The sequence below is a fragment of the Anastrepha obliqua genome, chromosome 1 (assembly GCF_027943255.1).
Source record: "Anastrepha obliqua isolate idAnaObli1 chromosome 1, idAnaObli1_1.0, whole genome shotgun sequence".
NCBI classification, from domain to species: Eukaryota; Metazoa; Arthropoda; class Insecta; order Diptera; family Tephritidae; genus Anastrepha; species Anastrepha obliqua.
In genome coordinates, this window is record NC_072892.1 from 95364067 (window position 1) to 95386662 (window position 22596).

The window sequence follows — 22596 nt, forward strand, 5'->3', positions numbered from 1 at the left end:
CTTGCACCGCCTAGCAGTCAACTCAACAATACTTCAATATCTTATTGGTAATTTTTATTTAGCACTTAAACTTTTTATACAATCTTTGTACTACTAATCCTCTAGCCTTTATTACTTAAATAAATCTAAAGTTATTGTAAAGTGAGATTTACTAATCTTCCTATTTGCCTAAGTAGAGCTCCAAGCCGTACGCTCAATCCAATCCAGGAATGAGAATATGCGCGTGTAGACACCTGGATTTGGACTGCGGCAAAGCAGTCCAAACGAAGTGATGCCGATCAGGTGGTAATGTATGCGTTCAGTGCGTCGCCTACCTCTAATGTTGTATTGCAGTGGACCGCCTGAGTCCCCCTGGAAGAAGATAAAAAAGTTAAATATATTCATTTTATTCAAAGCCCAAGTATTTCCTATCACACCTGACAAGTATCGCGATGCATTACCAAATCTTCGGCACACATTTGACTCTGAATTATACCACGCGGTACCTCATCCAATTGCGGTAGCTGCTCATTGCACTCATCATTTGCAATGAGAGTCATATTGAAGTCGGTGAGTCGTTGTGTTGGCGCGTGTGCAAACGAGGTAGCGCCATATCCCATGGCAAAGGCGGTGGCAATGGGCAAATCTGTACGCGTCCACAATCTTATAGGGCGAACGAACTCTGTGAATCTATGTTTGAAAACGTGATGAGGAAATATGATCGAATAAAGTAACGTTTTTTCACTTTGAAATACTCGTACATATATACTTAATATATTATATATATATGACTTTATGGGTTTACTCACTCAATGCTCGCATTCAACTGCAGTAGCGCAATGTCATTATAGTAGGTTGTACCGTCATATTGTGGGTGTGTGTATATATTTCTTATGCGAAATATTTGCGGCGCCAAATTCTTTTCATCCACCAAAAGATTCAAATCACCAATGCGTGCTACTGTTGGCACTTCGCTGGAAAGTGGAATATATGTATTTGTATTAGAGTGAGTTTTCCAATACAGTGTATTAATAAATGCTGAGTTTTTTCAGTGCATTGCTAATACATATTATTTCATGTAAGTACAAGGATTCGTATATAGAATTAGAGTAAACAGGCTTACGTTGTGCATTTATGAACTACATATTTTCTCTTATGTCTACTAACTGAAGTAAATGAATTTTTTTGTTCAAAAAATAATATAAGGATTCGAGGAACGCTGAATGTGGGTATTTTCCCGCTATATGGCGCTGGTTTTTATACAATTTTAAAATTTCGATTTAGGGTTAAATAAAAATGCAGCTGCTAAGACCTGTTTTGTCAAAGAAAAACGTTTACTGACGTGAGGGTGTAGAAGGTGGATACAAATGTTGGACATTAGGCATAAAAACAGTTTCGCACTGATTTTGATGCGATTTTCTAAAAATATATCTGTTCATAAAAGAACGCAGGGTTGTCTAGATAGTAGTTTCTTTAAAAAACTAAAAAACAAATCAATTCCTTTCAAAATTGAATTAAAAGCTGCATTCTGCATGTAAACACGTATGTTTTTCCTTTTTGGAATACAGGGTTGCCCTATAGTGGTTTCTTTTTAAAAATTCAAAATAATTAACAAAAATCAATTATTTTCATTTTACACCAGTTTCATGCACTTGAAAAAGTGTATTTCAAAAGTGACGTTTATATCTCAGTAGTAAACAATTCCTAGGTACCGTTTTTTATCTTCATTGTCATCTTTGATACTTATCAAGTAGGCAGATGTACAATTTATTACAATAGATCAGCGCTTTAAAATTATTAAAACTTTTTATGTAAATGGTCGATCATTTAGAACAACTTATTGCAAAATTTGTGAATTTTTTCTTTGAAATAATCGTCCGAATGAGTCGACTATTCAAAGATTGATGAAAAATTTCACTAAACTGATTCTCAACAATTGGGCTTTCATGAATCAACTGTTTGGTGGATTTCACCTGTAGACGTGCTCATGGTGAATATTTAAATGGTACCATTTTGCACGTATAATTATCGTATTTTGAATAAAAATAGTGAAACCTGGATAATTTAAAATTTAACGTGTTTTTTGAAAGACCCTTTATAACAAATATTATTTCCCATTTTTGACCCTCTACGGTACGATAGTGCAGCAAATTGAGGACTTTTAATTTTCTTTCTGGCTTTATTACGATGAGCGGAAACAATATTTCATATTTCTTATTCCTGTTATTTGCTGGTATAATTTAAAAAATGTTTATAAACTGAATTCCAAATTCAGTTCAAATACCTATGAAATGTTTTAAGTTTAGACTTCTGTTTTGTAATTTCCACAGAAAGAACTCAATAACAATTTTGCTAATGCTTTTTTTTTTTTTGTTTTTTTGACCTCTGGCACCCTACTAAGAACTGAGACACTCACCCTGTCACATTTGTACAATGCGCCGCTGTAATAACGAAATTTTCGCTTATCAAACTGCCGCCGCATTTGTAGTCATATGAGTTGTCTTCCCTCTGAAAGCCCAGCGCTGTCTATAAGAAGATGAGAAAATTCAGAATATTTTAAAATTTATGTTTCAAATACCAAGAATAATTTTTATTATTATGGAGAAATATTTAGCACATAATCATACGAGTATATGCATGTACATGTAATATAAGAGAAAAGCTAAACTACTAGTTCGAGAGCGACCAGAACAGAACCAATCACAAAATGATTAATTACAGCTATGTGCAAAATTATTATTTTTCCTATCAAAATCAAAATGATAGATATGTAGATACAAAAGATATCATTGATTTCAATAAATATGGTGAACTAAATTTTAAAGTGAAACATTTATCAGTAAAAAGTTACAGAAAAGATGACCTACAAGAATATCAAAAAGTCAAATTCCAAGTATAGTTTTATTATGAGTTTGTTTTTTGATACAAAAAGGCAAAGTATTTAAAAATAATTATATATATAATGAGATTTTTAATACAATTTTCATTCTTTCCAATGTACGAGGGTTGCTATTTATATTAATGCCCTTGCGAACTCCAAGTGTTGTTAGGAGCCATCTAACATTGTCATTCGAATGTTTGACCTAGATTAGATTAGATTTGTGGGGGGTTGGACAAGTCCCAGAACTCAATCGGTAGACCATTGTACTACACCTGGATAGATATCAGTAGAAATAATAGAGATTGGAAAAATAAAAGGTGGATGGTAAAAACGGATAAATTAGTTTGAGGTCACTCTTCCACAAATATCTTGGATTCATTGATAAATTTTAAGAGATCCGGAAGAGGAAGAGTATGAATTTCGTCCATACTCAGTGTATTGCAACCCAATATCCTAAGTCTGATTCTGGAAAATGCAGGACAGCTACAGAGAAAATGATCTGCAGTGTCGTCATTCTCTAGACAGGATAGGCATATCGTGCTGTCCACGACCCCCATGGTAGCCATATGCTGACCACGGACGTTGTGCCCTGTGCTTACACCCACCAGTACTCTCAGGCCCTTCCTGCTGAGTTTTAGAAGAAAGGTCGCTGTTTTCCTGTTTGGTTCTTTCACAAAGCTCTTGGCTACTCTGCACGAGTTCAACTCAGACCAACGACCTCTGTGGGTAGACCTTATGAAGTCGTCAATCCACAGTTGTATCGCCTTGCAGAGCCTTCATTTGCCAATTAATCAGCTATATACCAATTTTATCATAAACGCAGGTAGAACATTTTGATGTCTGGCTTTAAAAATTAATCTCGGGCAAAAAAAAAAAAAAAATAGAATTAAACCGTAAACATTTTTGCGCGATTAATGTTGGCAATATTCGACGTGTATTAGGAATAAAATAATGCTTCGATGAACTATATATTATACGGCGAGCCAGTGCCATCCTTTATATATATTTACTCCTTCCGCTCCATAGTGAGGCATAGGCAACGAAAACGCATGATTTAGGGACGAAAAAATCTGGTGCAATGTCATATTTCGGCGCCGGTCAGTTGCAATAAATTCCGTGTAGTTCATCCAAAATCAGTTGTAGTCAGAAAATATCGATGCTGTGGGCGAAATGATTGAGCAATATTGTCATGTCACTGTGAGATTTAACTATCTTGGCGGCGCAATAAATCCCCTCAAAACAATACGTATCGATCTGCACTAGTATGACATCAATAAGAGCAAAATGTACTTGCGGTATCTAACAAAGTCCAGCTGATAGAGCTTTTACTGGTAAAGTGCTTATTAATAATCTGTAGGTCCATAGAAAAAGGTTTAGAAGTAAAATCCAAGGAATATTTTATTTGCTTAAAGGCATTAGTAGGCAAAGGCAAAGTAGATTTCACAGAAGAGAAGATAACTGGGGTGGCAATCAATGTTTATGTGTAAGAGGTTGCGTTACTTCTTTCTCACAAATTTGGTAACGTCATGGGTCTCTTCCTATATTCGTAGGCAAATCACTGCAAATACGCAAATTAATATAATAGCTTCTATATACAACAATGAATCAGAATAAATAAAATGAGTTGATAAACGAAAATCCATCCATTTTTTGATGAATACATGTAAAGAGTTCTTCAAAAGACACCCGCAGATGTTGATTTAAGATAAAACATATATTATAAAAATTTACGATATTTCAGGTTTCACTATTTGTATTCAAAACACGGCTCTTAACAATTATATTTGAAAAAAGATATCACTTAAATGTTCACTACGTCCACAGGTAAAATACGCCGATTCATGAAAGCCTTATTGTTGAGAACGTCGAGATATCCATCTTGAAGGTCGTTCAGCAACACTTTGCACTACAGCAGCAATATTCTCAATAGAACGTTCAGTTTCTGACCTACCAGTCCTTTTTCTATCCTCGACTGTCCTTTTTCTATCCTCGACTGTCCTGACTGGTCCTGTTTCATGAAATTTTTTCACCAACCTTTGAATAGTCGACTCATTCAGATGATTATTTCCACCAAAACAATCACTAATTTTGCGATAAGTTATTCTCAACGATCTTTCCATAATAAGTTTCAATGATTTTAATGCGTTGTTCTATGCCTTCTGCCTACTTGACAAATATCAAAGATGACATGAAAAAGGAATTACTGGCATCTAAGCGTCACTTTTGAAAGACTTTTTATGTAGAAGTTGGCACAGAATTAATCATCTAACTTTGTTCTTGAGTAACTTTTCTAGTTAAGAGATTATGACCAGTTGAGATGTGTTAAAATTGGGAATTTTTATATTCCTTGGTAGCTTGGTATTGTGCTAAATACGCACTGAATTTATCGTTTTTCTTTTCATAATCTAATATCTTTTAAACAAAATATAAGTACGAGCATTAAGGTGGCTCTTAAAAAAGGGGTTTTCACACAATTATGAAATCTATTATATATTAAGACTTCCATCGAAATTTTTCGGCCAAATATTTTACGTCAGCTGGACCAATTTTAAAATAATAATTGCAGAAATGGAGTTTTTTTTTTACAAAAACTTTAGTTTGAAAAACATTTAAATTTAAATAATCTCAGGCAATATAATAGTTTTAGCTTAGAATTGCATACAAATATTTAAAAAAATGTATGAATGGAAGCAAAAAAATGAGATTTTCGATGCTATTTTTTACTTTTCTTGGAAGACAGGTTTAAAGAAAAAACTTGAATAACTTTGCAAACACTATCATTATTTCTGCCGTGAAAAGTTTCCTCATACATAGTGGCGCAGAATTACTTACCTAATTATGTTTTTGAATAACTTTTTCACTCAATAAAAGAAACTAATTTTTAAAGTAATTTGCAGAATAATTTGTAAATGGAATTTTTTTTATGTAAAGTAGGAAACAATTAGAGAAAAATCGTTAGTTCAAAACTTTACCAAGCAAAAATTTTTAACGAACTCTCAAGGTTTGGTTAAAATTTTTTTGATGATATTTATTAATTGACTAAATACAGAAAAGAAATCAGTCAAGCAATAAAAAAAAATTTTTTAAATAATTTTTAAAATATAATATCTAGATAATGGTTTAGTTTAAAACTAATTATTCGTAAATTACCTAATTAATAGCATTTTTAAGTATCTAGGCCGACTTTCAGTATATTGTTAGAACTTAAGACAAAACTGAAACTTGTAAGGCCCGCGAAGGTTTTTTTTGCTGGCGGTCTGGAGCATTTTTTCCGTATAACGAATATACGCTGATATAATTTTATAAGTATATACATATATATAGAAAAAAATAACCAACCGACAGAAAAAAAAGCTGCCAAAAAGCAACGCTACTCTTCAGGCACTTCAAACTTATGTATCCTTTTTTACACCAGAATTCATTGAGATTTAAAACTGAACACTCTAGATTTTTCTAAAAGCTCTAATTAAGAAGTCTGATATTTCGACGAAAATTTATTGCATTTTTTTCTAGCTTGAAGCATCGATTTATATGATTTTTATATGAGAATGAAAGGTATAATTATAAAAAAAATATTCAAACTAAATACGAAGTAAATAAACTGTAAAGAATTGTTCTAAGCTTCATTGATTTTTGACTTTAGACAACAGTGTTGATATATACATATATATGTATATGTGTATGTATATGTATATATATGTTAACTTTACTAATTCACTGTGTATATGTTCAAGTAACATAATCATATATTTCCAAATATTTCATTTTCCTATATTTCAAAATAGTTTGATCAATAATTTAAATAAATGTGACCTTTCACTGATCCCAAAAGTTTAATCATTTATCTGTGCGTATGTTTGTGGGTATGTGTGTGTTTTTCTTAGGAAATTTACATTTAATTAAATTTTAAATTTATAGTTTTTATGCAAATTAATGGCACAGATTGTAGGGTTTGCGTAGACCATTCAACTCTATCGATGCGTTCATAATACACGGGCTGAAAAGTCCCTGGCCTAACAAATAGATGGCACTCGTTTTATTGCTTTCACCTCTTTTTCAGTTATTTGGAGACTATTTGAAGTCCAAATTAAAGTCCAAGCTCAATAAAAAGCTTTTTTAAATCCATTTCGTTTCGTTTTTTCGAAATGATTCAATAAAAAATTTTAGCCCGAGATTCAGCAGTGGCCAGTAATCACTTTAGGGTTCAGTGAGTATCACTAATAGTGTCTAGCGCTTACTGTCTGAATTCCGACATAGATGTTCTATATTCGGGTTTTATATTTATAATTGAAATTAAATCAAAATATACACATATGTATGTATGTATGTACGTAGCTGCGTAGCTTACCATGTGCGGGTATTCACCGGGTGATGCCAATATGCGGCCATCGAATTCTGAGTCATTTGCATCCGCTGTTGTGTCTTCATCATTGTTGAAGATGCGTTGAATATATTGGCTGTATTCTTAACAAAGAAACAACAAATAGGAAATGAGAATCCATATGCAGATGTGCGCATGAGCATAAATACTTACTTCTTTCACAGAGTCGCCGCGGTTTTCCTTGTTGCTTTGGAGGATTGACGGGCTGGCGATTTGGATCTATATCACTTTCTGCCACTTGGTTTAATAAACTATTGCGATCAATACCCCATTCCGGAGGGCCATTAAATCCTCTATTGTGATCCGGTCTTCTTTCTGCATTAGGATGAAATTCTTGCCTTTGTATACTATCCCTTTCTTGTTCATTATGAAATTCTGGACCACGATCACGCATATTGAACTCGTGCCTGCGATTTTCCCACGCTTGTTCTTCTGCATAACCAGGAGGTATTATTTTAGCATCACTCACAATGATATTCAAATTGGGCATTGCAGGTGCCATTGGGTTTGGCTTCACTAAAATATCAACTTCCAACTCGAATTCATCGATACGTTTCACAGGATTTTCAAAAACATCATTGTGTTGTTGTAGCGGCTGAATTGGCGCGAATCGATTGTGTGCCTGCACTAGATATAACACCGTTAAGCTGGCTAGCAAAATAGTTACAGTTTTGACGCACATCTCCGACCGACGGTACGAAAAGAAAGGAGAAAAGAAAGCACAGCAATAACTCTTAAACGATTCACAATCCGCACAGCTTTGTTGTCAATAATGTACTAAAGACGGCAAAGCATGAAACATGATTGTAGCTGTTGGCTTATCTGCTAGATAATGCGTTTTTCGAATTAATGTACTTATGTATGTATAAAAAAGTATGTGAATATATTTTTGGAAACACCCGCAGCTTGAGAGATGAGAGAAAAATAAAATTACCATGTGGTCTTCGGGGTTTTTATTAATGATAACACTGTGCAACAACAAAAAAGTATTGGATACTATTTTTTTAAGTTTACAGTTGCCTTTTTATCGGGAGCCACTACTTAGGATTAAACGGAATACGGAGTCACAAAATATATACAATTAAAAAACGGAGGTGGATTGGGAAGGGGGGTTGCGCAAAATTAGTCACAGCATCGGAGGATTTATAATTTTTGTAAATAACGCCTTACGCCAATAATATTAATAGAAATAAAATTTTCTTAACAATTTGTGAAAAAATAAAAAAAATATTATTTTTTGTTTAGTAAAAAAGTAATTTAAAAACAACAATATGATGATTGATTTTGCGCCACCTTGTATAAAATATATTCAAATATTTCATGTTGAATACTACTACTACTACGACTATAATTTTTGCAGAATATATCAACAACAACTCCTTCCTATATGAAGCTTTTATGTCCCTTTGAATCAAAATAGAATACAAACACGAAAGAACAGCTAAAGCGGATAACACCGAAATTTATATACCGCAGCACTTCTCTGTAAAATTAAAATTAAATTTGTAAAATTAACTTTTGGAATCTAGCTAACTCATAGACACTGAGATTTAAAGCTTGTAACATCAAGTTAACGGGCAACAATTTGTTTTTAATATATAAAATGTGGGCCAAGGTGTTACTCGTATCCATTAGCTACAATAGTTATGTCGGATACATATGTCAGATATGATGTAGAGAGCAATATGTGTACCAAGTTGGAAGGAGCGTTAACCCAGTCATGGGCGTGGCACCACCTACTATTTCAAATTTCACTTGGCTCGTATTTATTCATTTCATTATTTGTTCCTAATCTGAGTAATTTTGCTTATTTTATATTAGACATATCTCGTTTCGTCTTTTTTCAAAATTACCTTAAATGGCAGTCATGCGTGGTGATTGACCGATTTCGACCATTTTCAAACCAAGGGTAATACAAAACATACTACGTGTGATAAGCTCTGATTCGATATTTTCAACGAAGAGTTTGGTATTTTTTAGCATAAACTTGCATGTAACATTTTCACTTACGAGTTTTATTTGATATTTTTTCAGTGAGTTCAAAAATCCATCTCACCACAGGATACCGTATGAAACATGACACCGCGTGAATGTCGTCAAGAACATATGACAATTGCCCCAAAAATTCTCGCGTCGATTGATGTAAAGAAAAGTTGAAGAAATTCAGCCACGGCGGTTCAACTAACGTCATAGCTGGTGACTTGGTGAATCTTGGATCTATGCATACGAGCCAAAACAAAATAGCAGTCGAGTATTCCAAGACGAGCTTAATCATACAAAAGTTGTTCGCGGAAGAAGAACCTCAAAGCAAATGGTTGTTTATTTTTTTCGGAAAATCTGGTCATGTCGTAACTGTACCTCTAGAGGAACTTGACAGTAAATTCTGAGTGGTACCCAAACTATTTGTTTGCCAGAAGTTTTTCCGAGAATTAAGGAAAACCACCGCCGGAGACGAATCATCGTTCACCAAGACAATGCGAGCTCTGACGTATCGGATCACAAAAGACAGTTTCTGGGCACTCGAAAAATCGAATTAGTGGATCATCAAAATAGGGCTGTAATTTCGACACCTGACATGATTCATTTTTGTTCCCGAACATCAAAAATAAAATGAGAGGGCAATGTTTTTCAAGACCTGAAGGAGCTGTTGAAGACTTTAAACAATTCGTTTTGGAAGTGGCAAAAATTTTTTGGAAATTAATTCAAACGAATGTAAGTGCATTGACTTGAAAGAAGAATATTTTGAAAAGCAAAAAAAGCCATTTTTATTATTATTTTACGTTGTTTTCATTCATTGAAATTTTTGATTGAATTGAGTTTGAACTTTATGTAAATTAAAAAAAACTGTTTTCATCAAAATTTCACACTTACTAATCAGAATTTGTAGAAAAATCTTGGGTATGCAATATGATAGCCGTTTAAATTATAATCAAGTGTCTTGCAAACCGCATTGTTTTTTATAATTTTTTTTCACTAATGTAGTTGGGAGTTCAAAAAAAAAATCAAGCATTCGTTGTTTGATTAAATTTTTTGAACCGTGCAATAAAACTCAGATTTTTTTTTTATTATTGATCGTAAATTTGAAAACCTCAAAGTAATTATCAATTATTAATTTTTTTATAAAACTAATTAAGACTATTGTTCTTGACACAAAAACCTATTCCACCTATTTCAACATCCTGGGAAGCATTAACTTACAATTTTGGCTAGAATTTTTTTATTATGAAAATAATTATGAAAATTTCTGACGTGATTTCTTTTTAAATAAATTGTTTCTACACAAAATACGAAGCACGATTTCTGTCAGATAGCTAACAATCTGGCTAAGAAAAATAAGTGAAGCTACTTTCTAAAAATTATTGTCATTGGACGAAAAACTTTCATAAACCGACGAAAATTTGAAACCGTCATTTTCTGAATTGGGTATCGATATTTTGAGTATTGAGTCTTTTTATTTAGATATTATTGTGTATTCGATTTTTCTGAAGCGATAATTTCTCTTCGATTCGTGTTCCCAGTTGGGCCATATCCTAAGTCGTGCTCAGAAGAGTGGTGTGGCTAACATCAGTCAGCTAACCAAGCGGTTTATTTATGTAAAAACTGAGATGAAAAATCAATTCAATCTACACACATAGTACTTCGTTACCATCTCAACAACGTCTGATTGAACAAGTGTGTAAATACGTGTGAAGTTAGCGGGCAGAATTTTGTTGCTGAGTACGAGTACCCGGTGATGTGGCAGCCGAAGTGACTCTTACAATTTTGTTTTTCACCATAGCTATTGGTCCAAGGAAGATAGATTACTAGGTTTGCTATTTAGCTATGGTGAAAAAAAAATTGTGAGCGAAACTTTGGCTGCCACGTCGTTTGGGAGATTTTGCAGCCGAATTATGCACGATCATTTAACACGCATTCGAACACTCTTCCAATCATTCGTTGTTCAGATAGGAACGGAGCAACAAGATGGAGGACTGCCTTGATTTTATTCGTATATCACTAACACATCCTAATCACCAGCCGAAATATGCATGATAATTTCACGCATATTCCCACACAAAGAAAAATATTTTACATCTATTATTTTAATTTTACAACTTGAAGTTATGTCTAAACTAAAACACGCAATTTGTTAAGGCATTCGGCATAAAAATAAATCTGAAGTCTACATTGATTCTGCGTATCATAAGCGATTCATTGGACAAGCCACTTTCCAAGACATTACATTTCGAAAAAAGTTGGACTATGTTGTGCAGTGTAATATTAACCATTTGTCTTATTTGTTTTGCCTCTAACAAGGAAGCGACTTACTCCATTTGTTTTTATTGTTGTATCTCGACTTATACATGTCTAAACACTTTCAAAATTGTGTCGACTCCAAAACTAATTAGTCATGATCGCTTTTAGATTATAAAATAAAAAATTTAACATTGTTAAAATATGTATAAATATCTGCATACAGGTAACAAATTTCATTTATTTTTAAAATGCAATAACAATAAAAATGATTGTTTATTATAATTTTTTAAAGACTGATTTTCAAAGTGGCTGGATCAACGACGCTGGCGCTTTGTATTTGATGAAATTGCGAAGTGCCTCCTAGGTTTTCATATTGAGCTGGAAATAGCAAAAAAAACAAAAAAAAAAAAGAAATTGTTGACGTAAATTATAAAAGCTCGAAATCACTTAAGAAAGGTTTATGATATGAATAACTGGTAAATATATTAGTTGTTGTTGGAGCATTCATTTGCTTTCTGTGGTTTCTCCTTCCGATATAATTCGTAGAAAATAATAAAATAGACTAAAAGCAAGCATGGCAGCCGTGCCAAATGCATTGATACATGAATACAAGAATAATAGAAAAAGTTCTTTTCTAATAGCAGTCGCTCCTCGGCAGACAATGTCAAACCTCCGAGTGTATTTCTGCCATGAAAAAGCTCTTCATAAAAAACCATTTGCCGTTCGAAGACGGTTTAAAACTGTAGGTTTTTCCATTTGTGGAACAACGTAAAGACGCATAGCCTAAATAGGAGGAGTAGCTCGGCCAACATCTAATAGACGTGTACGCGCCAATTATATACTTTTATTTTATATTTAAAAGCAATAATACTAAATTTATATCATTTACTAGACCCGTTTTATTTAAAATAGAAGCTATCGGCTACCTTTTTAAGAATTAAAAATGTAAATGGGGCGTATTATAAAGAGTGATCAGATTTGAGGTACTACCAATATGGCTTTTTGACAGTTCACGCGTGACTTTGTTTGTTTTTATATCCTTGTTCACTCCGCTCGGGAGCATAGGGCCTCTACAAGACTCTTCCATCGTACACGGTTCTGGGCTGTTGTTTTTGTGTTATCCCATGTGTTAGTTCGCGGGCACGGCATCTACTAGTTTGCGCAACATCGACCTTCACCTTGGCCAACCGCGACCTCTGTTTCCTTATGAATTCGCGTCCAGTGTCATTCTCGTAATTATGTCAAAATAACTACCATATATAATTTTCTTCAGTATTCAGTGACATTTTATCATAGAAAGACTTGTGCCTCAACTTTTACAAATCGTACAGTTGTATTACGAAAATCGATGCTCTGCGAAAAGTGATCATCGCGCGCTTAGGCCTACTTATGGAGTTCAGTGATGAGACCCATTTTTGGCTTAATGGCTACGTCAAGAGCAACCCGAAGCTATTCAAGAGCAGCAATTACATACATTGGAAACAACCTTTTGGTGCGACCTGTGGGCTAGAGGAATCATATTCTCATTGCGAACGCGCAAAGACAAACGACTTTTTGATGTAAGAAATTGAAGCTAATGATCTTTACATCATTTGGTTCAAATAAGTCGGAGGTACTTGACATTCAACCGTGGAGCAATGGATTTACTGCGCCGTTGTTTCGGTGAGCCATTTACATCTCGTCTCGGACCAATGATTGGCCACCAAGATCGTTTGAATTAAAGTTATTCCCGAGATACCGACGGAAGTCCACTAGCGAGTCATTCAAAATTGGTGTTTACAGATGGCCGAATTACGGGGCAGTTGCGGCCAACATTTGAAAGGGATTATCTTAAAAAAATAAAAATTTATCATTTAATCTTGCGACATCTAAACTATACCGAAACTGAAGAACAGCGTGGCTGTACTTTCAAAATATTATGAAAAGAAGGATTGTGGGCAAAGCAGGTTAACCAACGGAATATAATAAAATCCCTTCTCGGGCGAGCCTGTTAGAGCGTGTGTCCCCAGGTGGTGAATACGGGATTACCTTCCAGGTATGGCTGGTAACAGAGAACTGAAATATCTCCCGTAAATCACATAACTCGTAGACGTAAACTTCGTTAAAAAGCTACTTTTCCTCGACGTCTCTGACGAAGGGAAGTAACTTCCTTTTTTCGTTTGTTTTTTCAGCTCTATATCCTTTCATAGGCCTTAAGTGCAAGTTAAAACTATGACCGAGTGTTTGGAAGATAATCAATCACGTTTTTCCGGCCTATTCGAGTTCAACTGCACCGTTTGGCAATGCTTGAAATATTATACAATTCGAGGCCCTTTCCTTTGGGCTATATGCAAAAAGCACACTCGACTGTGGCCGGTTCATGAAAATATTTATAAATTTTGCTTACCGATGATTTGTTTTTGTAACGCTTCCAACTCCTGGTCATTACTGTATTTCAAAAATTGTACTCCTGGTTCATTGGCTGGTGCTGCGAATGCCAGAACAAGTAAGCACGCCAAAACAGCGAAGATGCCCTAAAAAATGAAATATACAGTATAATTATATATATGTACATGTATGTAGGAACATTTCTAAAGTTTATAATTTCATTTGTAAATAACATATTTATGTAGTATTTACAGGGAGTGTGTTGTTCAGCATTCTAATAAATAAGGTTATTCAACACCATTTGTGGAACAGAAAAGTTACTATGAAATACTGAAAGAAGAAAGCGAGCAGATCAGTTTTGTGCAATTCTTGATTCTAGCTTCACATGATTTAGTTGTTCTTTACAGGGGATCAAAATATAAAAATTTTAGTCATAGAAATATTTTTAAAGGGTGTAAAAAGTGTTATAAGTATCTACTGATAGAAATATTATTGCTAATGTTCTGCGAAATCCTATCAGGATAATTTTTGTAGAATATTTTAACCACCTAACTATGTAGTAGAACTTTTCTCTATTGATTTAACCCCTTTTTTAAGAAAAGTCCAGAAAGTTCTTTTAAATAATACAGGGTGGTCGCTTTGCACTTGAACTACAGTGGGAAATATTGCGAACTTACTTTCAAAATCAATCTTGTGTAGCTCAAATAGTGCATTTATTGAAAATATATTAAGTCAAAATATGGGGCATTCTTTCTGAACGTGAGACCCCCTGCCCCCAGAATAGATTTTGACGAAAAGAGGTCTATGAGGGCTTAAAATGTAGGTAATTATGTTTACTTTCGAAAGCAAAGTGGCACTTCTTGAAATTCAAAATGGCGGATCCAATATGGCGGATTCAATATGGCGCAATTTTGCAGTTCGTGCATCAGATTTATGCTATGAACTGATGATAAAAAATGTGATGAATAATCAGTGACCAATAAAAATAAATAATTAACTTGGAAATATGTAAAATTAAATCCAATGCAACAATTTTACTTAAAAATAAATAAAGAAAACACGAAATAGCATAAATCTGATGCACGAACTGCAAAATTGCGCCATATTGAATCCGCCATATTGGATCCGCCATTTTGAATTTCAAGAAGTGCCACTTTGCTTTCGAAAGTAAACATAATTACCTACATTTTAAGCCCTCATATACCTCTTTTCGTCAAAATCTATTCTGGGGGCAGGGGGTCTCACGTTCAGAAAGAATGCCCCATATATATATACATATATAACAAGCAAAGCTGGCACTTGTGGAGATCGAAAAACCCGCATGGAAAGATCGAGAAGCCAATGCGTCCCGAAAGAGTCATAGTTTGTTGCAGATCTTGGAACGGTGGTACTTTTGGCCGATAGTCATGTTATCGGCCGCCTCGGCGATGTCAATTGGCACCCTTGGGGTTGCGATTCGATGCCATTAGACTTTCTTTGTAGAGTGCTGTAAAGAACTGATGTTATGCGAAAAATCAATTAACGATTAAGGCCCTAAATATCGAGGAAGCCATTCGTGATTATATAATACGAACATATATGTATGTATATAGATGTAGGTTCCTTTAACTCCTATTTCAAGCATTTTTCTTCGCTAATGAACACGGTTATGTGCTGTGAATCTGAGTTTGTCTTAAATTTTGTGTTTAGAAACGGATTTCGGTGTTGAATCGTTGAACATGTTACAGAACGTCTATGGCGAGTGTGCTTTTGCTTTATCAAAAAAAGGGTCTACGTGTGGTATAAGGCTTTTGTAGAGGGCCGAGGAATCGTAGAAGATTTGCCCCGAACTGGTCGCCCATCAACGTCTTTAACGGATGAAAACGTCAAAAAAGTCAAGAAAATGGTGCTGGAAAACCATCATTTAAGTTTAAGAGGGATAGCTTGTGACCTTAGCGTATCTCACGAATCAATTCGCAACATTTTACACCATTAGTTGAGCATGAAACGTGAGGCTGCTCGACTCGTTCCAAGAGAGTTGAATTTCTTTCAAAAAATTCATAGGAAGAAGCTGGCTGAAGACATGCTTGAACAAGTGAATTCGAACCCAACGTTTATCCAGCACATCATAACAGGTGATGAGACGTGGGTATATGAGTTTGATATGCAAACCAATCAACAGGTAGCTCCATGGCGCTATACACATGAGCCGAAACCCAAAAAACCACGTCAAAGTCGATCAAAAGTGAAAGTCATTCTACTCCTTTTCTTTGATTATCATGGTGTGGTGCACTCGGAATTCATTCCAAATGGTTCTACGGCAAATAGGAAATATTACTTCGAAGTTATGCTACGTTTGAGAGAGATTGTGAGTAGGAAACGGCCGAATTCGGGGAAAGAAAACTCATGGAACGCACCGTCTCACAAGGCTCATATTGTGAATTCTTTTTTGACCAAAAACTCAACAAATATCATCGAATAACCACCGGATTTAGTCCCCTGTGACCTTTTCCTTTTCCCAAAACTTAAAATGCCACTCCGCGGGCGCCGCTTTGAGTCGATAGACGCCATTAAGAAGAGTTCTCTGAAGGTACTGAAGAAGATCGCTTCAAACGCTTTTAAAAGTTGCTTTGATGACTGGACTAATCGTTGGCATATGTGTATTGCTTCGAATGCAGCCTATTTTGAAGGCGACAAAATAAATTTTGATGATTAAATAATTATTTTGCGTTTTATTGAACAATTCCCGGTAACTTTTTGATAGAATGTATGATATTTCACATTGAAATGAAAAAATGACTTCAACTGTGCCATCGTGCCACCCTTTAAATACATATTTCGTAATCAGCTAAGACTTGCGTAAATAAAAACGCATGCAAAGCAACAAACCAGTTTTATTGGCTTCGTTACTCCCTTCCATTAGGAGACATACATATTTGTTCGACATACTGACACACTTTTTTACACATTTTTTTGGAACACGCTCGAACTCATGTATGAGATACAAATTTTTGCAACTATTTTCATAAAGTCAAAACTTTCTTAATTATCCACCAAATGTTTTCAACTTACCACAATAGTTTTCATTTTCTTGTATATAATTATTGCTGCGCTTATCCAATACAAATTAATTGCCAACTAAGACGCTTGCAGACGTAACATCTTCATTTTATAGGCAACGTGGATTTAGTGGTCCCAAAACTTGCTCAGGCACTACTCGCGGAAGATTAATATTTAAGTTTCATCTTGATAAACATGTTTCATCTATTAGTACACAATTAGACGACATACTAATGAGTTGCGAAAATTTAAAATAGTTTAAAAAATCAGGTTTTGTTTTTGCTCCACTAGTTTTGTTAAATTTGCTCGCTACCACTCGTAGTTTTGTTCAAATTAAATTGCTTTTGGTCTTAATTGCCGGCCAAGTCACCCGCAGTGCCGGTCACCGGCTCGTCGTTGATCAGAAGTTGATATGTATGAAATTATTGTTTTGTTATCATTTTGAATATGAACTTAGTTTTGTCTTGTATTGTAACGGGTGTTTTTGTTTGAAGTATAGAAACTGCTTTGAAACAGTTAACCACTTTTTTCGAATATTTAAAAATAAAACGTCTAATTTGGACCACAAATCCTAGTTGAAGTACGCGGATCATTGAATAAGTCTTTAGAAAAAGATAGACAAGTAAATTGCAACTTACGCAAACTTTCAATTTTTGTTTGTGCAATTTTCTTAATATTTAATTTAATTATATCGTATCGTAGGCTCTTTATATTTTGTATTATTTTACTTTTTAACTAAAAAAAAATAATTTTTACTAAATAAAAAAAGTTAGTTTGGGTGATGGAAACCTTTGCTTTGACCTTTACAAGCTCCATTGTTTAATGGTTTGTGTACTGCAGCTGTCCAGTTTACAAATGTTAAATATGATTGGCGGGTGATTAATTTTGCTCTACCTTGTAGTTAATGTGATCTATTAATAAGTGTAATAGTTCATATAGCTCTAATAAATAATTGTAATAATATAAGTACATAAATCTGTAGAATTGATGCTTACATCCTTGGTTGGTTGTTTTGGCCGAGCTCCTTCTCAAATTTCTTGATGTTTTTCACAAATGGAAGGAAAGAGTTTTATGAGAAGTTTTTCCATGACGGAAATACACTGGCAGGGTTGCCATTATCTGCGAAAGGGTTATCGTTTAAAAAAAAACTTATATAATATATTATAATTTTCTCTCAATCACCAACCCATCCGACTACGGTTGGGGCTTTCTGAATTTAATGGCTTTCTCCTCTTTTTTCAGACTTTTCGAAATAACGGCATTTAAAAATTTTTTAGGGCTGCTAAAAGCTCAATAAAATTTTTTGGTGATTTTTAGTAATAGCTAAGGTTTATTAAAAAACATCCTTGGGCAAATTTTTAAATTTGAGAAAATTGGCTAAAAAAGCCTAAAAAAATAAACATAATTAAATGTATGTATAAGGCGGCACAAAATTAATCACCCAATTTTGTTTTTGAATAACTACGAAATAAAAACAAAAACAAACAAAAAAAAAACATTTTGAGTGATGGGAATTTTTATTTTGAGCTTTACTCGCTCCATTGATTGTCTGTTTGTATACTGAAGCTGTGTAGTTCGCAAGTGCCATTTGCAAAAAGTATAAATCTTAAAAAAAAGGGTTTTTAGTTTTGCACCACTTTTTGTATTAAATTGTCCTTTTCATTCAATGTACACATATACAGTGTATTCTCTCCACACAGACATCTTTCGGACACCTCCAATAAGCAGTCACGTTTTTCAGTACATACCACAAATCTTTAAGCATTTTTTTAAATTTTTATTCCTGGGCGAACAACCCCACCAACACACGTTAATGCTCCCATAATACGTAATAGGTCCATGAATAAGTTCGTGCGGTTTTTTTTCGAAATTTGAATTTCGGATCATTCCCATGGCTTTTAAACGTTTGGAAATGGTTGATTGATCAACTCCCAAAGTTTTTGCAACCTCTTCTTGCGTTTGAGCCGGATCTTGATCGAGCAATTCCTCCAATTCGGTATCCATGAACTTCGACGGCGCGGCCAAAATCACCACTTTTAAAGCGTGCAAACCACTTCTGGCACGTTCGCTCAGCTAGAGCATGCTCACCATAAACTTCCACCAAGATACGATGACTTTCGGCTGCTTTTTTCTTCATATTAAAATAATGAAGAAGAATTCCCCGCAAAAACACATTATTTGGCACGAAATTCGACATTTTCAAGTGTGGTAAAAATATTGTTGTTTACGCTTCAAATAAAAAACTTATACTGACGTTTGTGCCTTACGACAGTAGCTCTCCAATGAATGTTTGGAAATGTGGATCGATGGAATAATAATCAAGTTACGCCATCTGTTGTAAAACCGCACGAACTTATCCATAGACCTATTATATTATTCACTTTTTACACTTTTCGCTGACTTCTCCCATAAGAGGACTCCTTACATAAGCGGAACTATTTTTCAGACCCTACACTTCACATTTCAGAATTTATGATGTAAGACCACTCTTGTTTCTAAATTAGTACAAGTCGGACAAATACAGGAATTGCCTATTGAATCTAGAAGTCCCCAATTAAGTGAACACCTATCAAAACCTTCCCCCAAATTTTACTCTTGCACAGTGTTTTTGCATGTAATTTTTTCCCTATTTTCAGTAAGATCTTTTAGGTACATACGAGTACATTTTATTATACATTATCATCATCTAAAAGGGAACATTTTGAAAGGCCTTGAAAATAAATATTTGTTTGGCGATGACTTCTTCTCTCAAGGTGAACCTTTGTCCCCCGATCAATTTTCTTAAGTTTGGAAATAAAAAAGTCCCTTTGGTCCAAATCCGGTGAATGCTTAAACTTAAATGATAGTTTTAGCTCTTGAGCTTGCATAGGTGCACCCGATCACACGAATGTTTTTATTCATCACTGAGAAGATGTGCTTCACTCATCTTGCGATATTCTTCTGACACCCAATTTTCATGAAAAATTAAAAACAATACTCCTCCTTCGTGCACTTTGTTTTACCCATTACTTATAACCAAATTGTGTATTTTGTTCAATTGGATGAATGATGTTAGTTTTTTGTGCATTTATGTAACCTGTTATCATTAAAAATATTGGACAATTATTTTTCGAGACGGATTCTCAAAGGCTTTAGATGTTACGGCTTTGAACCAAACCAAAGAAACATTCTTTGAATTCAAAGAAAATATTGTAATGCCGCGAAAAATTTGATTTGGGCTTGAAATGGATCTTAGTTAACATTTTTTAAGCTCATTTCATAAAACAAAATAAAATAAATGTATAAAAAAATTTTTTTTTTGTGATTCGAACCAAGGATTTCGGATCGGAAGCCCACATTGCTAGCCGCTGGGCTATCGCGCTGTGCTGTCGCCGCTAGCTTAAAAGTTATTTTGTTCGTCGCTACGTTTATATGAAACTGGCACTGGCAAACGAATCCATATGTATGAAAAGGATAGAAAATCACACGTACACAAAGTTTTTGGCACGATTTTCCCAACACTTTTAACAACGTGATTGTAAAGGGGCGTGGTTAGTGACAGTTTAACGGCCACGCGTGGCGGTTACGGGAAGGGTAACGTGACCGCCACTCTTCTTGCTGGGTTCTTTTTGCATTCCCTGTTTATACACTTACAAACTAATACATGTACCATACATGAAATAATTTTGCGTAGGTTGCTCTCTGTGTTTGGGTGGCGCCACCTGTAGCTGAATAGCTAAAGGCTATGTCAATATAAGCTTTTTTGCCAGCAACTTTTAAATGAATGAAGTCTGCGGTTATATAAAATAAACATATTGATAGGGACTGTGAAAAGCATGAAGAAATAATTATTTTCGAAGAATTTTTCGGACAAAAATTTATATTTTATATTAGATATTTAATTATATTTATGTTGAGATTGAGTTAATAAGAACTACTATTTGGGCATTGTGAGACGTTTTCGTCAAGCAATCCGCCAAAAAAGAAAGTATTTGTGGGAAAACAACTCGTATATTTTACACCATGCTAATGCACCGTCACAAATTGTCGTTGTTTTCCATGCATTTTTTAGCAAATACGAAACGAATTCCATCAAACAGCAATCGAATTCACCGAGTATGGCTCCCTGTGATTTTTTTCTGTTTGATCGAAAATAGAGTTCCAGTTCGACAGCTGGGTCAAACTGCGTTGCAGTTAATGAGTAGCACTTTCAAGTCGATAATGCCACTTTTATTTTGAATTTTCTGAATAAACTCCGGGAACTTTTTGATCAAGGTGTAATATTTTTATAAAAATATATTGAAATAAAAAAAGTATCTCAGTAGTGCAGCTACGCCACCAATGAGTTCGGAATTTCTATTTGATATTATCGCCAATTAATATTTAGAACCAATTAAAATTAATTGGGATATTCATGACGTCACACTTCTAAATAAATTAACTTTGTCACTAAATCTTAATTATTCTTCATTTTATAAAAGTACTTATTAAATACTCCAATTGCTTGTGGATTTTGCTGAAAGTTGCATGATTTAACGATGTATGTTGGTTTTCACACAAAGCCAGTTTAAATAAGCAATTTTATTGTGGTTGACTTGTGGCATGAAATGGTGGTTGTTATTCCCGTTTTGATTGCAAATTAACAACCAAATGAAAACTTTATTTCGTAGGTAGTCGGAATATTTAAATATGTGCGTTGTGTTTAATATTTCATGTGGATACAATAAACGATGAATATTCAACGAAAAATTAATTCAGGTTGTTTGGCACTGTTTTGTTTCGACAGCTGTTAGAGCTCGAGGATATCTCTTTTTTTAAACACATGTTAAGCAGATAATCTACAATTTAGTCAAACAAATGCAATTTTGCTCTAGAGCCATATATGAGGTGAAGTTCAAAATAAACAAGACTAAAGATAGAAACGACATGAGTTTTGTTCTGATAACTTCGAGTTAATTTATTCAGAATAGTCCCCTCTGGCCTCGATATACTATTTGGCGATCTAGAAGCTTTTCGAAAGAGTGTTTCAAGTCATTGATCGGAATGTTCTCCAGGATCTCGGTACAAGCCTTTTGGATTGCCTCTACGCAAGTGCAATTCCCGAATAGGAGTCACAGGGAGTCATATCAGACGGATACGGTGAATGATTGATGGTTAAAATGCGATTTATAGTCAAAACCTCAGTCACAAGAGTAGATCGATGAGATGGTGCATTATCATGCAATAAGCGCCAGTTTCCTCCTTCGCGGTATTCAGGGCGAATTAGACGAATGCGATGCAACAAACGTTTCAAAACGCCAAGATAGAATATTGCATTGACGGTTTGGCCCATTAGCACGAACTACTTGTGGACAATCCCCTTGGAATCGTAAAAACAAACGAGCATCGACTTGATTTTTGACTTCTCCAAACGCGATTTTTTGGGTGGTGGCTCGTCTGGAACCTTCCATTCGACTCTTTGATGCTTAGTTTTCAGGTTCATGTTGGAAACCCCACGTGTCATCACCAGTTATAAGTTCTCGACTTTTATCGCCTCTTTAATGAGGTCTTTCGAATGATGAATTCTGACCATTCTTAACCCCATTTGATCAGTTAAATGCGATAAATCGATATTTTGGAGATATTCAACACCGGCTCCATGAATTTCAACGATGATTTCGGTTCATTTTTGATCAATTTACAAACAATTTCGATGGAGTTTTCGGTGATTACTAATTTTAGCCCTCCCGTATGT

At 34.6% G+C, this 22596-nt stretch overlaps 2 protein-coding genes across 2 annotated transcripts; both read right to left on the reverse strand.

Moving 5' to 3' along the window:
* Positions 1-32: 32 nt before the first annotated feature.
* On the reverse strand, positions 33-8000 carry LOC129253134 (serine protease snake). Its single transcript, XM_054891397.1, has 6 exons — positions 7395-8000; positions 7209-7324; positions 2396-2505; positions 789-953; positions 417-669; positions 33-351 (listed from the first exon to the last, which is right to left on the reverse strand). The coding sequence occupies exons 1-6, from the start codon at positions 7921-7923 to the stop codon at positions 169-171; spliced, it is 1356 nt and encodes a 451-aa protein (XP_054747372.1). The 5' UTR covers positions 7924-8000; the 3' UTR covers positions 33-168.
* A 3763-nt stretch (positions 8001-11763) lies between these two features.
* On the reverse strand, positions 11764-16944 carry LOC129245067 (uncharacterized). The gene is made up of 3 exons (XM_054883037.1): positions 16896-16944; positions 13864-13990; positions 11764-11855 (listed from the first exon to the last, which is right to left on the reverse strand). The coding sequence occupies exons 1-3, from the start codon at positions 16908-16910 to the stop codon at positions 11764-11766; spliced, it is 234 nt and encodes a 77-aa protein (XP_054739012.1). The 5' UTR covers positions 16911-16944.
* Positions 16945-22596: the final 5652 nt, after the last annotated feature.